General features: G+C 41.8%; 1 protein-coding gene across 3 annotated transcripts in view; it reads right to left on the reverse strand.

Moving 5' to 3' along the window:
- LOC124003767 (solute carrier family 12 member 5-like) overlaps window positions 1-21,342 on the reverse strand; it is a 328,893-nt gene that overhangs the window by 13,953 nt on the left and 293,598 nt on the right. For 2 of the 3 annotated variants that reach the window (XM_046312326.1, XM_046312328.1), the window contains exons 19-25: window positions 20,900-21,069; window positions 19,934-20,065; window positions 19,536-19,643; window positions 15,417-15,548; window positions 10,720-10,952; window positions 10,332-10,346; window positions 8,503-8,636 (exon numbers count right to left, since the gene is read on the reverse strand). In XM_046312326.1, the coding sequence (XP_046168282.1) occupies window positions 8,503-8,636; window positions 10,332-10,346; window positions 10,720-10,952; window positions 15,417-15,548; window positions 19,536-19,643; window positions 19,934-20,065; window positions 20,900-21,069 (924 nt within the window). The remainder of the gene's footprint in view (window positions 1-8,502; window positions 8,637-10,331; window positions 10,347-10,719; window positions 10,953-15,416; window positions 15,549-19,535; window positions 19,644-19,933; window positions 20,066-20,899; window positions 21,070-21,342) is intronic. The other variant, XM_046312327.1, reaches the window with a different exon arrangement.

Consider the following 21,342-nt stretch of genomic DNA (forward strand, 5'->3'; position numbering starts at 1 on the left):
GCTAATGCAAGGAGATTGGAATGACAAGTGGACTACACGTCTCGAATGTTCAGAAAGTTAAGCTTACGTAGCAAGAATCTTATTGACTAAAATTATTAAAAATGATACAGTACTGCTGAAGTAGGCTAGCTGGCAGTGGCTGCGTTGTTGACTTTGTAGGCTAGCTGACAGTGGCTGCGTTGTTGACACTACACTAATCAAGTCGTTCCGTTGAGTGTAGTAGTTTCTACAGTGCTGCTATTCGGGGCTAGCTGGCTAGCTAGCAGTGTTGATTACGTTACGTTGCGTTAAAAGAACGACAATAGCTGGCTAGCTAACCTAGAAAATCGCTCTAGACTACACAATTATCTTTGATACACAGACGGCTATGTAGCTAGCTATGTAGCTAGCTACGATCAAACAAATCAAACCGTTGTGCTGTAATGAAATGAAATGAAAAATGTGATACTACCTGTGGAGCGAAGCGGAATGCGACCGGGTTGTTGAGTGCGGAAGTTCTATTCAGTAGACGTTGGCTAGCTGTTGGCTAGCTAGCAGTGTCTCCTACGTTAAGGACGACAAATAGCTGGCTAGCTAACCTCGGTAAATTAAGATAATCACTCTAAGACTACACGCTCTAAACTACACAATTATCTTGGATACGAAGACAGCAAAGACAACTATGTCGCTAGCTAACACTACACTAATCAAGTCGTTCAGTTGAGTGTAATAGTTTCTACAGTGCTGCTATTCGGTAGACGGTGGACGTTTGCTAGCTGGCTAGCTGCTGGGCAGATAGCAGTGTAGACTACGTTAGGACGACGAAATACGAAGTTGCAATAGAAGTGCTGACTGTTTCACTTTGTTGTCCTCTTTCTTTTCCTTTTTCTTCTGTCCTTCTTTTGTCCTTATTTTGTCTTCCTTTCTTCTGTTAACTAGATATTTTTTGTTGTTATTCTTTGTAAGCTAGCTAGCTTCTTCCAGGAGAGTCTAGACTGGTCAAGAGCCATGTGTCCTCCGAAACACGACCCAACCACAATGCCCACTTAACCTAGAAGCCAGCCACAATAATGTGTCGGATGAAACACAGTACACCTAGCACAGTGTCAGCGTGCATGCGCCTGTCCCGCCACAGGAGTCGCTAGAGCGTGATGAGACAAGGACATCCCTGCCGGCCAAACCCTCCCCTAACCCGGACGACGCTGGGCCAATTGTACGTCGCCCCATGGGTCTCCCGGTCGAGGCCGGCTGCGACAGAGCCTGGATTCTAACCAGGATTTCTAGTGGCACAGCTAGCAACTTCTATGTACTGCCTTAGACCACTTTGCTACCCGGGAGGCCGGATATTGCTCCTACTTGCCATCTCTTCAATCTAAGCCTGGGAAGCAAGAAGTCATTCCTCTACCCAAGAATAGTAAAGCACCCTTTACTGGCTAAAATAGCTGACCAATCAGCCTGTTACCAACCCGTAGTAAACTTTAGTAAAAAATTATGTTTGACCAGAAACAATGCTATTTTACAGGACAGGGCATTCAACACGAATCGCACTTACACAAACGACTGATGATTGGCTGAAAGAAGTTGATAATAAAAAATATTGTGAGAGCTGTTTTGTTAGACTTCAGTGAGGCTTTTGACATTATCCATCATAGTATTCTGCTGACAAAAAAAGTATACATTGCATTCAGAAAGTATTCAGACCCCTTGACTTTTTTCAATTTAGGTACGTTACAGCCTTATTCTATAAGATATATTTTTACATCTCATCATTCTGCACAAAATACCCCATAATGACAAAGCAAAAGCATTTTTTTTAAATGCTTGCAAATGTATTAAAAATAGAAAATAAACTGAAATATCACATTTACATAAGTATTCAGACCCTTTACTCAGTACTTTGCTGAAGCACCTTTGGCAGCAATTACAGCCTAGCGTCTTCTTGATATGACTCTACAAGCTTGGCACACCTGTATGGTTGCATTTTGAGCATCGCTGCACAGCTATTTTCAGGTCTCTCCAAAGATGTTTGATTGGATTCAAGTCTGGGCTACTCAAGGACATTCAGAAACATGTCCCGAAGCCCGAAGCCACTCCTGCGTTGTCTTGGCTGTATGCTTAGGGTTGTTGTCCTGTTGAAAGGTGAACCTTCTCCCCAGTCTGAGGTCACAAGTACTTCGGAGCATATTTTCGTCAAGGATCTTTCTGTACTTTGCTCCATTCATATTTGCCTCAATCCTGACTAGTCTCCCAGTCCCTGTCGCTGAAAAACATCCCCACAGCATGATGCTGCCACCACCATGCTTCACCGTAGGAATGGTGCCGGGTTTCCTCCAGACGTGACGCTTGGCATTCAGGCCAAAGAGTTTGAGGCCATTCAGGCCATGGTCTGAGTTCTTTATGAGCCTTTAGGCAAACTCCAAGCGGGCTGTAATGTGCCTTTTACTGAGGAGTGGCTTCTGTCTGACCACTCTACCATAAAGGCCTGATTGGTGGAGTGCTGCAGAGATGGTTGTTCTTCTGGAAGTTTCTCCCATCTCCACAGAAGAACTCTGAAGCTTTGTTAGGGTGACCATCAGGTTCTTGGTCCTTCTCCCCCGATAGCACAGTTTGGCCGGCTCTAGGATGAGCCTTGGTGGTTACAAACTTCTTCCATTTAAGAATGATGGAGGCCACTGTGTTCTAGGGGACCTTCAATGCTGCAGACATTTTTTGGTATCCTTCCTCAGATATGTGCCTCAACACAATCCTGGTTCAGAGCTCTACAGACAATTCCTTCGACCTCATGGCTTGGTTTTTTCTCTGACATGCACTGTCTGTTATGCAGGTGAATGAGGACCCAAAAGCAACTTGGCGAAAACAGAGTCTTTAATCCAGTAAAGCAAATCTACAATCATAAAGCATAATTCCACTCGTAATGACGAGAACAGACTGGAGACTCGATCATGAACTGCAGGTTGCCTCGGGAAGGCACTTGAACGTAGCAGACTCAGACACCTGCTCACCACGCAGCATCTGAGGGAAACACGACACGACAGGGCGATACACAGACACAGCACGGTGAACAATAGACAAGGATCCGACAGGACAGAAACGGAAGACAAGGGGAGAAATAGGGACTCTAATCAGAGGGCAAGATACGGAACAGGTGTGAAAAGATTAGATGATTGAGTAGGGGAATAGGAACAGCTGGGAGCAGGGACGGAGCGATAGAGAGAAGAGAGAGAGGGAGGAAGAGAGAAAGAGGGGAACGAACCTAAAAAGACCAGCAGGGGGAAAACGAACAGAGGGAAAAGCAAAATGACAAGACAAAATAAGACAAAACATGACACTGTCAACTGTGGGACTTTATATAGACAGCCTTTCCAAATCATGTAAAATCAATATATCACAAGTGGGCTCCAATCAAGATGTAGAAACATCTCAAGGATGATCAATGGAAACAGGATGCACCTGAGCTCAATTTTGAAATTTATAGCAAATGGCCTGAATACTCTAAATAAGGTAATTCTGTTTTTTTTTAATTATACATTTGAAAACATTTATTGTGGATTGGGAGTTCCCTGTCTAACAGAACACAGTGTTATTTAATGGTAGCCTCAACAACATTATCCAGGTAGAATCAGGCATTTCCCAGGGCAGCTGTCTTGGCCCCTTACGTTTTTCAATTTTTTCTAACGTAATGACCTAACACTGGCTCTGAGTAAAGCCTGTGTGTCTATGTATCTGGATGACTCAACACTGTACACGCCAGCTACTACATCGAGTGAAATCACTGCAATACTTAACAGCTGCAGCCAGTGTCAGAATGGGTGGCAAGAAAAAAGTTAGTCCTAAATATTTCTAAATCTAAATGGATTGTATTTGGGACAAATCATTAACTAAACCATAAATCTCAACACATTATTGTAATGAATAATGGGGATATTGAGTTGACGAGACTACTCTGCTTGGAGTAACCCTGGATTGTAAACTCTTAAGGTCAAAACATATTGATGAAACAGTAGCTATGATGGGGAAAGGTCTGTCCATAATAAAGCATTACTCTGCCTTCTTAACAACAATATAAACAAGGCAGGTCCTACAGGCCCGAGTTTTGTCACACATGGACTACTGCTCAGTTGTGTGGTCAGGTGCCACAAAGAGGGAATTCTGAAAATTACAACTGGCCCAGAGGCACGGCAGCACAGCTGGCCCTTAAATATAAACTTAAAGCTAACATTAATAATATGCATGTCAATCTCTTATGGCCCTATGTAGAGGAGAGATTTACTTCATCACTTCTTGTTTTTGTAAGAAGTATTGACATGTTGAATGCACCAAGCTGTCTGTTTAAACTACTAGAACACAGCTCAGACACCCATGCATATCCCACAAGACATGCCACCAGAGGTCTCTTCACAGTCCAGAACAGAGTATAGGAGGCGCACAATACTACATAGATCCATGGCTACATGGAACTCTATTCCACATCAGATTGAAATAACATAAAAACACACCTTATGGAACAACTTGGACTGTGAAGATTCACACACCCAGGTACAAACACAAACACATCAGTGAAGGCTCCTCTGGGGAGGGTGGGGAGGACCATGTTCCTCAAAGAAATGTAATAAAAATAAAAATAGTGAAAAATGAAAAAAATTATCTTGAAAATATGTCACCAAATAATTGATTAAAAAACACTGTTTTGCAAATAAGGTCTATAGTAACTTCAACAGCATTCTCTGGCGTAGCACTATGGTGTAGCCGGAGGACAGCTAGCTTCCATTTTCCTAGGAGGCTCATTGGCCTTACCCCCTTCCATAGACCTATATGGTAATTATGAGTAGCCAGTAGCTAGCTAGCTACCAGCATGAGTGTACAGTTTTCACCACCAGAATGACAGAATGGCCAACTCTACCAAAAATATTGTGCTGACTTTTTGTTGAAAAACCCATTTCATTCTCTGGGATAAATGGAAAAGGTGCAAATTAAACAGAGGGTTGACCTCTGCTTGAGATCAGTCTCATGAAGAAGGATGAAAAGAAGAGGTATCAATTGGTATCAAAAGTATAGCTGGTTAACAGAGAGCCTTTCATCAAGCCGCCTGTATTGCTGGCCTTATCTGCTTTTTGGAAAGTCTGAGCCTTGTGAAAGGGGGGTACAGTGACCTGAAGAACATTGATTGTTCAGCTAAAAGGCATAACAAAAGCACCGAGCACATAAATGCCTGCATCAGATTCAAGCTTCTCTGAAAAAAACACATCGATTATGTGGACGAAGTTCTGCGTATTTAAACTGCGCAACACAATGAGAAAATAAAGACTCGATCACACCAACAGCATTTTGGAACACCAGAAGTACATTCATTTCCAATGGAAAGCTGCGTTTGCCTTGCAGCATTGCGTTGCAGTGGGTTCTGTGTGGTGCATACGTTGGATTTATCGAGCGTATGGGTCAAACTGTATGCATAGCCTGACAGAAATGGTAGCTGTAGGTGAATGTTGAACTTTTGTTGCACACATATCCAGATGATGCCCAATAACACTAGGTGTGATTGAGTCATGAGAAGAAACAGGGATGTTCTCAACACACTGCATTTTTTCGGCATGCAAGAATGGGCTTTTAGAGGACACGAGAGGGAAAGTTCCGCTATTAAGGCCAACTACAAGAAACTTGCAGAGGTAATTGCACATTAAGATCAAAATGAATAAATAATGATTTGATAGCTTCCACCGCATCATCCATTAAAAGCGAGATTAAAGAGAGTGATTTTTGATAACATTAAGGATTTATAGACCATTTGTGTATCTGGAGAAAATGTAGTATACAGTATAATGTGAAGAAATAGCCCAATAGTTTATCACATTTTAAACTGAACATTCTAATCGGTTGCGTCCGCCTCATTGCGTAAGTAAACAACATTTTTTGGGGATGCTAGTGGATGTATTAATTTGGGATCTATCGCATCCCACAACTGTCCCATTCTATGTTGGAATATTTACTTCTCACACAGAATAGAATAGGTCAACCTTTGTACTATGGGGGATAGTAGATTGACATAGGCTAGTTATTTTGCTGTTCGTTAGGCCTACTCATGTTGTTGGCTGACGAAAAGTAAATGTGGAAAGTTCTTTCAATATCTTCAATATGCACCTCGGAATTGCATAAGGACGAATGCAGTTGCGTCCCCAAAGTGTCTGTCTTTACTTGTAGCCTGAGAAAGACCCGATCACGTGATGGAGAGCCATGTGAGTAAGAGGTGCTTCAGAGCACGACCATTGGCCATAAAAGGCATGGATTTTTTAGGGTGTGTTACGGCCACACAAAGGGGATATCTCCGGGAAATTTGTACAGCCTACACAGAGCTCATGCCTTTCAAGGCTTTTTTCAAATCACCATTAGAGTCGCATCATGCAGCCTTACAATGTATTCTAAATGTAAACATATAGCCCAACCTAGTAGAACCACTAAAGTTACAATAATACCTCTAAATTAAGCATATATAGGAGTACCTATTTCTTTGTTAACCTCTCACATGTGCACACTCACCAAAATCGTTTGGAGAAAATATCCTTTCTATTTTATTCAGCATTGTTCAATTGTATTCTTCATACTATAAAATTATATAAAATAATGGCATGGAATTCTAACCAAATAGAGACAAGAGATGCTAAATGTGTTTATGTTCATTGACGGTCAATTACCGTGAGACCAACGCTTGACAATAACCGGCTGGCACAGCTCTAGACCCATCATAGTCCATATACAACTTTTTTATACCTTATAGGATCCAGAGTCCTGGTTAGGTTAACGATAAGGAAAAACTCCAGACCTCAGGGGGGGAAAATGGTCAGTTATTGTCAGGTATGTGGATGATCAGGGATTTATTCAGGAATGTTTCTTGGGCTACTTTAATGTGTCAACTTCATAGAGAAACTCGTTGCCCAAACCTACGATGGCGCAGCTGTAATGGAAAGTATCTGCTATCCTGTTCCCTGATTAAGAGGTGATGACCACTCCATTAGCATTGTCAACTCTCTCCTGACTTGAAATGAAGTGTCACGACTTCCACCGAAGTCGGCCCCTCTCCTTGTTCGGGCGGCATTCCACATTTCATTTTCCATTTGTTTTGTCTTTGTTTTCTACACACCTGGTTTCATTCCCCAATTACATGTTCATGTATTTAACCCTCTGCTTCCCCCATGTTTTTGTGCGTGATTGTTTCTATGTTCATTCGGTACGTTGTGGCTGGTTTTCGACGGGTGTATGTTTACCTTGTGCCTTTATTTTGAGTAAAGTACATTGCTCACTCATTCTGCTCTCCTGCGCCTGACTTCATGCACCAGCTACACCCACCTTCTGACATGAAGCCACGTCTCATGGCCCCGCTTATCCACTGGCACATTGAATGTTTTCTCTCCAAGCACTGTGAGCACCCCTATCGATTTTCTCTGATTACTGTATGTAGTGTCAATCACACACACAAATACAAACACATTATTACACATCAATGATTTTACTCCTTGCTTGGACTAACTCATTCTTAGCTCTTTTGTCTAAATGTCTCTGTTCATTCCATGCCTATATTGTGGGTCTCCCATCCTCGTCAATGTTTCAAGTCACCAGATTCCACTGAAACACACACATACAAACACACATAACATACACACTACACCTGGAGTGTGTGTTGGAGTATAGTGGCCGGAGGGCGCACACTTAAATGTGTTGTGAAATCTGTTGTAAAATATATTTTAATGTTTACAAATTGTACTATAATGTATATGACTGTATTAATTTTTTCTGGACCCCAGGCAAGAGTAGATGCTGCCTTGGAAGTGGCTAATGGGGGTCCATAATAAATACAAATACAAATAACTCCATACAGTGTGAAAATGGACGCCAAGTCCAACTTCAGACGCTCTCTAACAACCACTCCGATTTCCACCATTCACTCTAACCCTCACCTAAACTCTAAACCTATCTTACACCAGGTGCAATGTGGTTGTGCATCAGCTGTTTTTCTCTTGTTTTGTCAGTCTCTCAATTAGTTTACAATTTGCCACGTACATTTTTTGATTGGTAGCCAGCTATCTAAAATTGGCCAAATACCAAAACGGCACACAGGACACGTGCCCAGGGGAACTTCAGTTGCCCCCATTGATTTTGTTAGTAATTCTCACTCAGATATCATATAAACATGAAATAAGCCATGGCAAAATGTGCAACATTTGGGAAATTAGCTTTAAAACTGCAAAAATGTCTCTCCACCCCATGGCAAAATGAGTAGAATTGCATTCAATTTGTTATAAAATTGTGAAATGGCAGGAAATGAACTTTAAAACAAAAAATGTTCTCTCTGTTGCCAAGATGGGGGGCCATTAAAATGTTTTGCCGCAAGGTGGGGAGACCCCTAACTAAATCTTGCTTAGAGCCCCCAAAAGGCTAGAGCCGGCCCTGTGCTTGAGAAAATAAATGTTTGTAACATGACCACCCTTGGAAGTTCCCTGAGAGTGAGAGAGAGCGATAGAGAAAGAAGGATACAGTTCTCATCGCCCGCTCGGTTTTTGGGTGGCCCGGGCATGTTAAGGAGCACCAGCTTGGCCTCTGAGGATTTCTTCACGATGACACCATTCAGCCTCAGTGCTGTGTGCATGCGTCTCACATTGGACTGGTTTCTGTTGGAATAAACAAGATGGCCGCTACTGAGCTCCAAACCATAATTAGTTCATAATGCAGTATTATGTTTAGTCATTCAGTGAAACTAATACCTTTTCAGGCTACTAATTCACAAACAGCTAAAACAAATGGTCACTCTTTCACTCATTAATTCCTTCACCAATGCAACCTTTGCTTTGCTGACTTGGTCTATGGAATCCTTGAGGAAATGTACAGCTGAAGTCGGAAGTTTACATATACCATAGCCAAATATATTTAAACTCAATTTTTCACAATTCCTGACATTTAATCCTAGTAAAAATTCCCTGTTTTAGGTCAGTTAGGATCACCACTTCATTTTAAGAATGTGAAATGTCAGAATAATAGCAGACAGAACCATTTATTTCAGCTTTTATTTCTTTCATCACATTCCCAGTGGGTCAGAAGTTTACATACACTAAATTAGTATTTGGTAGCATTGCCTTTAAATTTCTGATGGCCACTCCAATACCTTGACTTTGTTGTCCTTAAGCCATTATGCCACAACTTCGGAAGTATCCTTGGGGTCATTGTCCATTTGGAAGACCCATTTGCGACCAAGCTTTAACTTCCTGACTGATGTCTTGAGATGTTGTCAATATATCCACATAATGTTCCTGCCTCATGATGCCATCTATTTTGTGAAGTGCACCAGTCCCACCTGCAGCAAAGCACCCCCACAACATGATGCTGCCACCCTCGTGCTTCACATTTTGGATGGTGTTCTTCGGCTTGCAAATCTCCCCCTTTTTGCGCCAAACATAACGATGGTCATTATGGCCAAACAGTTCTATTTTTGTTTCATCAGAACTGAGGACATTTCTCCAAAAAGTACGATCTCTGTCCCCATGTGCAGTTGCAAACCATAGTCTGGCTTTTTTATGGCGGTTTTGGAGAAGCGGCCTTTCAGGTTATGTTGATATAGGACTCGTTTTACTCTTGATATCGATACACTTGTACTTGTTTCCTCCAGCACATTCACAAGGTCCTTTGCTGTTGTTCTGGGATTGATTTGCACTTTTCGCACCAAAGTACGTTCATCTCTAGGAGACAGAACGTGTCACTTTCCTGAGCGGTATGACGGCTGCGTGGTCCCATGGTGGTTATACTTGTGTACTATTGTTTGTACAGATGAACGTGGTACCTTCAGGCGTTTGGAACCATTTTTTCTGAGGTCTTGGCTGATTTCTTTTGATTTTCCCCATGATGTCAAGCAAAGAGGCACTGAGTTTGAAGGTAGGCCTTGAAATACACCACCAATTGACTCAAATGATGTCAATAAGCCTATCAGAAGCTTCTAAAGCTATGTCATCATTTTCTGGAATCTTCCAAGCTGTTTAAAGGCACAGTCAACTTAGTGTATGTAAACCTCTGACCGACTGGAACTGCGATACACTGAACTATAAGTTAAATAATCTGCCTGTAAACAATCGTTGAAAAAATTACTTGTGTCATGCACAAAGTAGATGTCTTAACCGACTTGCCGAAACTAGTTTGTTAACAAGACATTTGTGGAGTGTTTGAAAAACAAGTTTTAATGACTCCAATCTAAGTGTATGTAAACTTCCGACTTCAACTGTATATATATAAATAAATAAAATCCACAAAATTACTATGTTTTCCAGACTACTGTTTTATGTAAGCTCCACCAACATTTGAGCTACAGAAATACTTACAGGTTTTCCCACTCACTGCAGCATGACAAGGGAGAGAAACACAAAATTAAAGGTAAGAATGCAAACGGTCAAGTTTTCAAAAAAGAGCACTATTAATACAGAGAACACCATAAAAAAATTCTGTGTTGAAAGTGCTCTTTTTTGAAAACTTAACTACTGACATGGGATTGTATTAACAGTGGATTAATGAACAAAATACTAAAATATCGTTTTGGAGTGAACTATCCCTTTATTAAGAGAACACCAATCAGAATGTTACTCTTCAAGAACTTTCGGTGCCAACATGGGAGTACACCTGTTTTTTTAAGGTGAAAAGAGACTTTGTATACTATTGAAGACTCGGGTCTTCATCAGGGCCTATAAACCAGTTTTGCCAAACCACACTCACGGCTTCATGTTGAAGATGTCTTTGATACCCTCCGGTGTGGAGGCGCCAGGTGGCTTGGCCAGCTCACCATCGGCCTTTTCCGTCCAGGTCATCTGGACCTGGGCAGACCCTGGGGTCTGGGCACCCCCTTCGGTGGCCGGGGTCAGGGTAGCCGGGTTGATGGGACTAGCCGGGCTGGTGCTGTCATGGATAAGCTGGACCTGAGGGAGAGGGGACACAGCGACAGAGACAGACTGAGATCACCAGACAGGGTGGGGAGAGACAAGGTGAGATGAGGCGAGGTGGAATAACAGAGTGAGTGTGAGGGTCAGAGGAGAGAGAAAGAGAGAGACATTATCAAGAAGGCCTTGATGTTGGCGGTCAGTCATACAATTGGGCTGATTAAAAAGGTCTGAAAAGGAACTTTTGAATCAACGCATCTGTAGCCTACTCACCTTACTATGTATGACTTTTCATCAAGGAGAGAAATTAAAAGGCTGACTTTTTCCCTAATGTTACACACATTAAAAACACAGGCCTGCAGTGCATTGTACAGCTGTACAAAGAGACCTTCCCCACCTTCACCAGGATGTTAAAAGATGTTGCTATTAGTGGCCTGTCCACCTCACCTCACAGGAGCAGCAGACCAGCCACCAACTCCCTGAGACAAATCAGACGCCACCCCTCATAGCCTGGTTCCTCTCTAGGTTTCTTCCTAGGTTTTGGCCTATCTAGGGAGTTTTTCCTAGCCACCGTGCTTCTACACCTGCAATGCTTGCTGTTTGGGATTTTAGGCTGGGTGTCTGTACAGCACTTTGAGATATCGGCTGATGTACAAAGGGCTATATAAATACATTTGATTTGATTTGGACTGAGCTCTGTCAACACTGTTCTCCCAGTTCTCGCCCCAGCCCCTGCATCCAGCAACTTGGCGGAGGTCTGTCAAATGCTCAGTCTGCTTTGCTCTCACATGGTCGGACAGGGACCTTGACAAAACCTCAGCTCACTCAACAAATTACTGCAGATGACCCTATGCCTGTTATATCTGATGGGAATTATCTTAATACCCCCTCTCACTTTACATTTCATAGGGGTCCTGGGCTAAGCACCTAAATGGTTACAGAAATGGACACAATTGACATTTGGGTACAGGACTCATATTGGACTCATATATAGTCCTGACATTCTGGTTCTCCCGGAAACATGGTTAAATGGTTCTGTCTCTGATAAAGATATTGAAGTCAATTATTCTAATGTGTTTAGATGTGACAGATTACAGAAAGGACGAGGAGTGGGCATATATTTCTAATCTAATTTCATGACATCCACATCTTAAAAATATTTCTGTTCCCAAGAAATTTGAACTCCTGGTTGTAGATGTGGCCATAAACCAGAATATACATTTATTTCTTGCTGGGCTTTACCCTGGTTCCACCCTGGTTCCATTTAGCCGCTTTCTGCTGTATTCCTGACCCTGAGTTGGCTTTCGAAAATGTATCTTCAATATTTTTCCTATGACAGATAAACATGCCCATTTTAAACAATTCAGAGTTAAAGATAGATCAAACTCTTTGTTTTCTTTTGAGTTATATGAGCTCATTCAGATGAGAAATCAGGCCTGGGCCAAAGCAAGGAAAACTGACTCTGTAGTGGACTGACAATCTTTCAGACAATTGAGAAACAGATGTACTATCTTGAATAACAAAGATAAATCAAGCTACTTTTTAAGCTCCATCTCTGACTCTGCTGGTGATCCTTCAAACTTTTGGAAAACAGTAAATGCACTGCAACATACAAATTCCTCTTCTTCCCCGACTAAGCAAGGTCTGTCTGGTTTTAACAATATTTTTCTCGTCAGGCTTTTTATTTGAGAAAAACAGTGGTGTCGTTGACCCTGGTCAGTCAATCTGCAAGCCCTCAGCTTGACTTCTAGTGAATCTTTTCATTTCAACAACTTACTATCTGTGATGTGCTAGATGCCTTGCTGAAAATATATGTAAAAACTCCCCTGGAGCTGATATGCTCAATCTATTTTTTTTTGCTGCAGCTCTCTGCCCCCCTAAATGCTGAATAATTAACCCATATTTTTACCTCATGATTATATCTGGTACAATCGCCAAGGTGGTGACCCTTGTGACCTAAATAATTATCGGCCTATTTCTAAACCTTCTTGCCAAGCTAAAATATTAGAATCCTTGATTAATTCTCAGCTAAGATCTTTCTTATCTATGAAATATATTCTAAATGTGCATCAGTCAGGTTTTAGACCAAGTCATAGCAGTATCTCTGCTGCATCCCTGGTTATAAAATATGTGGTTAACTGTATGGATAAAAGGCAACATTGTGCTGCCCTCTTCATTGACCTGTCAAAGGCTTTAGATACTGTTGATCACTCACTGCTAATTCAGAGGCTTTCCTAAATTGGCCCAGACCAGGCTGCATGCAACTGGTTTAAAAATGACTTGACATATAGAACTCAATGTAAGGGTAAGGGGGATACCTCGTCAGTTGTACAACTGAATGCAGTCAACTGAAATGTGTCTTCCGCATTTTAACCCAACCCCTCTGAATCAGACAGTTGCGGAGGGCTGCCTTAATCGACATATACGTCTTCGGCGCCCGGGGAACAGTGGGTTAACTGCCTTGCTCAGGGGCAGATGACAGATGTTTACCTTGTCAGCTTGGGGATTCGATCCAGCAAACCTCTAACCGGCCCAATGCTCTAACCACTATGTACCATCTACTGACGGTGTTAAATACAGTTTCCTGGATATTACGAAAGGTGTCCCAGAGGGGTCGATTCTGGGTCCTGTTCTTTTACTGTTTACATTAATAATATCGACTTGTATGTCAATTGTTTTTTACCTGCGCTTGTCTGCCGACGATACTGTTGTGTATAATATTGCCCCCACGGTTGACCAGGCTCTATCTGAACTACAGTCTGCCAAAACTATAGTTTGTAACAAGAAATTTGGGGAGTGGTTGAAAAACGATTTTTAATGACTCCAACCTAAGTGTATGTAAACTTATCTTAAGACATAAGAGTTACCAGACTCACAGTTGGCTGACTCTGGAAATTCCTATGGTCTCTCCAGAGCTTTTAGTTTTCTTGCCCCTTATTTGTGGAACAATCTTCAAAATGTTCTTACATTTTATTCTGGTGGTTACATTTTATTTTGCCCTCTAGGGCAATTCAGAAAGTTGATTGAGGCCCTTATTACTGATGAATGTGTTTTTATGACTGTGCTTTTCCTTCTGCTTACATTTTGGATTTATATTTTAAAGTGTGTATTTGCTGTAATTTATGGAATTCAGGGCTCATCTGTCAAATAAACCTTGGTCTCAGTATGACTTCCTGATAAAATAAAGGTTAAATTTAAACAATCCTGATATCCAATAAATTCCAAGAAACACCCTGACCAGTCGAGAGCCTGTGTAAGTCTTCCCTTATTCCTTAACCATTCCCTGACTGTGCCTGACCTAAAAAAATATATATATATAAAAAACCCACTGTAAGGTGAGTTGGAAGTGTAAAAAAACACTACCTTGGGGTCGCTGACCTCTTAATGTCAACACCAGCGATTCACAAACCCAGCCTCTTAAACACTATTTCCTGGACTGTGCTTGACTGCAACTGTCCTCAAAGCCTAAATCCCCACCCACCAGTAGAACGAGTTGGAAACCTGAAAAACCACTACCTCACATGCTGACCAGACCGGACACGTTGCGCCGCAAAATAAACATAGAAATCCATGTTATTCAATTATTGCACACACACTGCTCGCGCGTGCCAACGAGCGTCTGCGACGCCAAGGGCTAAAATAGAAGTCATTCCTATTTCGGACGTAGATCGAGCTAAAAGTCATGCCTCTCCCATCTCCTCAGTGGTTTATAGAAGCAGGTGCCATCTCCTCATTGGTTAGAAAGAAAGACAAACTGTTTCGCTGGTTGTCGTGGTAATAATATGAAAGTTTAGATGCCAATCACCATATAAGTTCAAAGATGAAAAAGCCTGGAAGGAGGAGAGATGACTAGAAACGATTAGGTTGGCCGTTTCATGTGTGGATTAATTGGCAGAGTAGAGGAGCTTGTGCATTTCAGGTAAAATAACAACTCAATGTTTATATCCCAGGACAAATTAGCTAGCAACAGCAAGCTAGGGAAATAGGACAAATTAGCTAGTAAGTGCAAGCTAACTAGCTAAATTGCAATACATGTTTAATGCTTTTCGACCTGTCCCCAAATGAATGTAATTGGTTCAGATTTTGTTTTGATATATTAACCCGCGTGTCGTGATCGCGTTTGGTGTAGGGGGCCAAAATACATTTATGCACGATAGCACACGATGGCGCAAGCGCGCAGCCGGTTTGGGGTCCGTGTAAGGGTAAAAACCACTGACCTCCCAATGTCAACACCAGTGGTTCACAACACCAGTCCTTTAATCATTCCTAACCATTCCTTGACTATGCCTGACCGCAATTATCTTCACAGCATAAAAAATTAAGGAAGTCTGAAAAACCACCACCCCAGGGTCAAAACCACTGATCTCCTAATGCTTATACACCAGTAGTTCACAATCACATCACAATCCCTCACAAGTCAATTGACTACTCTGCTTTCAAGTCTTTCCCAGCGCTGGCCTCATAGCATTAATTCTTAATGATACACCCTGGTTAGAGTGAATGTGGCTCTGTTGACTGGACAGTACCAGTACCAACCTCCTCCTCGGGTTTCTCCTCCTCCTTGCTGCTCCCCCCGGGCTGTTCCTCGGTCACACTCATCTGGGTGGTTGCAGCTGCTGGATTCTTACGGCGGATGGATCCACGGGATGAGTCTGTGATGCTCTGGATCTGCAGAAAGAAGACAAAGAGCTGATTAAAGCATTTCACACTACTGAGCCAAACTGAAATTAGCCAAGCCAAGCTGTACTGGGCTGGCCTGGTTTTGCATCCATCGTAGTTGCTGGAATCGTGCTAGAGAAGACAAGGAAAAAATGAAATATGCAAACCAGCACAGTTCTGTTCAGGTCAGCCCTATAGTGTGAATTAGACATTGGAGTGCTAATATCATCACAAGACAGACAGAGTTCAGACAGAGTTCAGTGTGTCAAATCGGAGGGCATGTTGTCCGGTCCTCTGGCAGTCTCTATGGGGGTGCCACAGGGTTCAATTCTCGGGCCGACTCTTTTCTCTGTATATATCAATGATGTTGCTCTTGCTGCGGGCGATTCCCTGATCCACCTCTACGCAGACGACACCATTGTATACACTTTCGGCCCATCATTGGACACTGTGCTATCTAACCTCCAATCGAGCTTCAATGCCATACAACACTCCTTCCGTGGCCTCCAACTGCTCTTAAACGCTAGTAAAACCAAATGCATGCTTTTCAACCGATCGCTGCCTGCACCCGCATGCCCGACTAGCATCACCACACTGGATGGCTCCGACCTTGAATATGTGGACACCTATAAGTACCTAGGTGTCTGGCTAGACTGCAAACTCTCCTTCCAGATCCATATCAAACATCTCCAATCGAAAATCAAATCAAGAATCGGCTTTCTATTCCGCAACAAAGCCTCCTTCACTCACGCTGCCAAGCTTACCCTAGTAAAACTGACTATCCTACCGATCCTCGACTTCGGCGACGTCATCTACAAAATTGCTTCCAACACTCTACTCAGCAAACTGGATGCAGTTTATCACAGTGCCATCCGTTTTGTCACTAAAGCACCTTATACTACCCACCACTGTGACTTGTATGCTCTAGTCGGCTGGCCCTCGCTACATATTCGTCGCCAGACCCACTGGCTTCAGGTCATCTACAAGGCCATGCTAGGCAAAGCTCCGCCTTATCTCAGCTCACTGGTCACGATGGCAACACCCATCCGTAGCACGCGCTCCAGCAGGTGTATCTCATTGATCATCCCTAAAGCCAACACCTCATTCGGCCGCCTTTCGTTCCAGTACTCTGCTGCCTGTGACTGGAACGAATTGCAAAAATCGCTGAAGTTGGAGACTTTTATCTCCCTCACCAACTTCAAACATCAGCTAGCTGAGCAGCTAACCGATCGCTGCAGCTGTACATAATCTATTGGTAAATAGCACACCCATTTTCACCTACCTCATCCCCACAGTTTTTATTTATTTACTTTTCTGCTCTTTTGCACACCAATATCTCTACCTGTACATGATTATTTATCACTCCATTGTTAATCTGCAATATTGTAATTACTTGCCTACCTCCTCATGCCTTTTGCACACATTGTATATAGACTCCCCTTTTTTTCTCTGTGTTATTGACTTGTTAATTGTTTACTCCATGTGTAACTCTGTGTTGTCTGTTCACACTGCTATGCTTTATCTTGGCCAGGTCGCAGTTGCAAATGAGAACCTGTTCTCAACTAGCCTACCTGGTTAAATAAAGGTGAAATAAAAAATAAAATAAAAAAACAACATGACACATTTATTGTTTGGTATTGTTTACATGGAGACAAAACAAGGTTATGAACATTGATGTGAACATTGACATTTTCAGAACATTGTCTGTCAATGTAGACAATTGAATTATGTTTGGGTGCAGCAATACTGTGAGATTAATTCTTTATGTTCTTATGTCCTGATCGGTTTACCCAGCACCAGGAAACATATTGGATGTACACACACGGGCTTTATAGTCTCCAGGTTAAATGAAGCATTGAGGATTGCTAATGTCATTACAACATGGTCAATATCTTGTCTGTTTTTCTCTTTATGAAACCAAACCGGCTTTTCAGACATGGTCCATTGATGTGTTGCAAAGGGTAACGTGCAGTAGTGGCATGGTAAGGCCAGACCAAGTTGAATGGCTGTTTAATGGATTCCCCGCCTCACTTTTCACCACACACTGAAAAAAAGGTCATCTGATGTGTTATTTTTTGGCCAATATATGCGGCTCTTTGTTTATAATGCTCTGTCTGCTCTCCCTTGAGGCTTTCCCAAATTGATGCCCAAGAGACCAAACAGCTTCAGATCACGCGCTCAGATCATGTTCGAGCCTCGGATTGGACAGTGAAACACACACTCTCGCACCTTGCAGGCGACTTGAAGATGTTTAATTTCTCTCTCATGCCGTCATGGCTGAAGCCAGTGCAAATTCCTACTATTTATGTGTCCATGTTAAATGTGGGACGTCCCTCATTATAAACAAACAGTAGGTTAAGTTCATGGTTATTGCACCATTTGGAGATATATTAGAAGGGATTAATAGACGAAACAACAATGTAATTTAACCAATTGACTGGCCAAAGATCAGGGCATTCATCAGCAAAGACGCAGTGCAAGAAGTGCAAACCAAATTGAAGTCAAAATGATTGATGAAATAGCTGTATGTTGATTTGTGATTCACAATTTACATTTTACCGGTACTACCAGTAGTAGTAGGCCAACCGATAAGTTGTGATGATGCGCAGCAGAGAACAGCTAGCATGTCCAATAAATGTACAGTACATCGCCAGTGGCACGCACACATTTCGTGCAGATCAGTAGGGGAGGCTTTTCATGGCAGCCAGAAGAGACAATTGAAGGAGGATGCAGTGAGCAAAGTTACTGGTCTCGAATTTAGTCATACTTGCTCTCTATATATATATTGATGCTTCTAATTGTGCATGTTATAAACAATTTTTTTTAAAGGATTTAAGGTTATACTGTATTGTTGGATTTATGTATTTTTTCAAATGCCACATTCATTTGGCAGACCTAACTTGATTGACCCTCTTTCTATAAGGCCTAGTCTATGAGAGGCCTAATCAACATTTTAATTTGATTACAATTATTTATTGTCAATCAGTCTTGAATTTGTTAGGCTATACAAATATGCAGATGAAGGAATTGATAATACATTCATGATACATAACTTAATAATACATTACTTGTTTTCCAATAATTTTTGAATATGATAGAATATTGCATTCTTGCCAGGGAGTGAAGCAGTGACAGGACTATGATACAGCTCACTTCACTACCAGAGATTACCCGGTATACATCCTATGTGAATAATGTTCATTAATGTTAATTTGTGTATTAATGAAAATCAGTCTGAAATTGAATTATTCGCCTATTGTTCATGTCCATATAGCCTAGGACAATGTGGTAAAGTGCTGTTATTCCTTATCCACCTATTTATTTTAAAACAAATCGCTCGCTCGGCTCACTTTTCTGGGGAGAAAAAATCAGTTAAACAGTGAATCAATTTTATCTGGCCTAAATGTAAAATATAAAACAAAAGGCGTAATCCATTCTAGTAATTCTGTGTAAAGCGGTACCTCTTTCTAGGGTTTCAAAGGGATGGTAATATTACAAATATACAACCAGAATTTTGGTAAGTTTCAAGGATTGTATGTTGTTTATCACGATATCACAGGTGTCTGTAATTGTCTCTGCCCCTCTGTGCGGCCTTATCACATGTAAAATAATCAAAGAAGATTATAATATATATATATATATATATATATATATATATATATATATATTTATATACTCTTTGTTGTAAATGATTTGTAAATGATTTGTTGCCAAACTGGTGGTAGTTGTGAAAAAAGTCAATTGTTTGAAGTGTTGCAGAGTTTATAGAAAATAGAAAATAATGTTGATTAGATACTTTTTTCATGAATATGTCTATTTTCTCTTGAACCATATGGTCTATCCACTAGAAACAATTTGAATGCAGATATACAAAATAAATACCATATATGAATACAGTTTTTAAAGGTATAAATTACCAAATTTACCATAGATTGCCATAGATGTCCAACAATTCCAGTAACTTTGGTAAATTACCGGTAAATTTGCAACCCTTACCTCTCTCTCTCGCTCCGTCTTGGTCAGGTTGATCTGTTTGAGGATCTGCGATCGCTGTTCCATTACCAGGGTCTTCTCATAGGTGTAGGCTGAGATATCGCTGTCATGCTGAGAGAGGAGAAGGCCTGGGTTAGTGTATTGAGGATGGACAAATACACCAGCTATCCTATGGATGTCATATGGACAACTGGATGGACAGCAGCACTGCAAGGGACATGGGAGACAGCTAACACACTTTCATACATAATACAATGAGGATTCATATTATATCAACTATGTAATATGATCCATACTGCCAACATTCAAGACTACATTTGGAGTAAACAATTAACAAGTAAACTCCCATTGTGTATCTTTCATCACATGTGAAACGGTCATAGACAGATATGGCGTCTTACCATTTCCACCACTTCAACCTCGGCATCGATACGCAGGTGGTACAGGAAGGTGGTCAGGTCTTTCTTCATCTGGATGCTGTTGTCGTCCATCTGGGCCACGGTGAAGATGCGCATCCTGCACTTCCTCCACACCTATTAGTAGAAAAGACCAGTGGAACCTGCTCATCTATAACCTGTAATACAGTAATCCGCACTTCCTCCACACCTGTCGGTAGGAAAGACCATTGTAACTTGCTCATCTATAACCTGTTATACAAGTTGGGCTCCCGAGTGGCGCAGCAGTCTAAGACACTGCATCTCAGTGCAAGAGGCGTCAGGTGGTTTGAATCTAGGCTGTATCACAACCGGCCATGATTGGGAGTCTCATAGGGCGGCGCACAATTGGCCCAGCATCGTCCGGGTTTGGCCGGGGTATGCCGTCATTGTAAATAAGAATTTGTTCTCAACTGACTTGCCTCGTTAAATTGAAATAATTGTTTTTTTAAATACAGTATTCTGGTTAGAACCTTCATGATGATAAGTAGGAACTGCGATAGCATGCGCATTGATTAGTTAACGCACTGATTGTACAAATGCCCTGCACTATAGTTTTTTTAAATGTACATTGCACTTTACTATAGAACTGAGTGCATGACCAGCTATATATTTAAGCAATAAGGCCCGAGGAGGTGTGGAATATGAACAATATACCACTGCTCAAGGCTATTCTTATGTACGACACAACATGGAGTGCCTGGACACAGCCCTTAGCCGAGGTAAATTGTCCGTATATCACAAACGCCCGAGGTGCATTATTGCTATTATAAACTGGTTAGAAATGTAATTAGAACAGTAAAAATAAATGTATACGGTTTGATGTGCCATGGCTGTCAGCCAATCAGCATCCAGGGCTTGAACCACGAGTTTATAAATAGAGTTTAGCAATGCGATCCATATCTCAGGGTGGGCGTGTGATAGGCAGCCTACCTTGTGCTGGCGCAGAAGGAAAGGCAGCAGCATCAGCATGCCTCCATCATGGACAATCCACCACACATCAATGTGGCCCTCTGAGAAGCGCTCTCCATTGGACGGGAAGGCAGCGATGTTCTTGGGCACCAGCAAGGCTAGGTGAGCGGCTGTGGTCTCCCTAACCAGCTCTACAGGACAGGACAGAGAGGGAAGAGAGGGGATTTAATCTAATAGGAGTCTGATGATCACTCAATAACCTTTATGGAAGAACTTGTGAAAATCTGATAGTTCACGTAACCCCCTGTATAGGTACAATATGGATTAAAGTGATACTGTTGTGTACAAAAAAACAAAACATAAGGATTATCTTTCATGACATGTCTACAACCTCCCCCAAAGATCCTGATTTAAAGCTCAACTGACAGGTCTGATTCAGTGTACGGTGCAAAAATGACCAGAAC

The sequence above is a fragment of the Oncorhynchus gorbuscha genome, linkage group LG18 (genome assembly GCF_021184085.1).
Source record: "Oncorhynchus gorbuscha isolate QuinsamMale2020 ecotype Even-year linkage group LG18, OgorEven_v1.0, whole genome shotgun sequence".
NCBI lineage: Eukaryota > Metazoa > Chordata > Actinopteri > Salmoniformes > Salmonidae > Oncorhynchus > Oncorhynchus gorbuscha.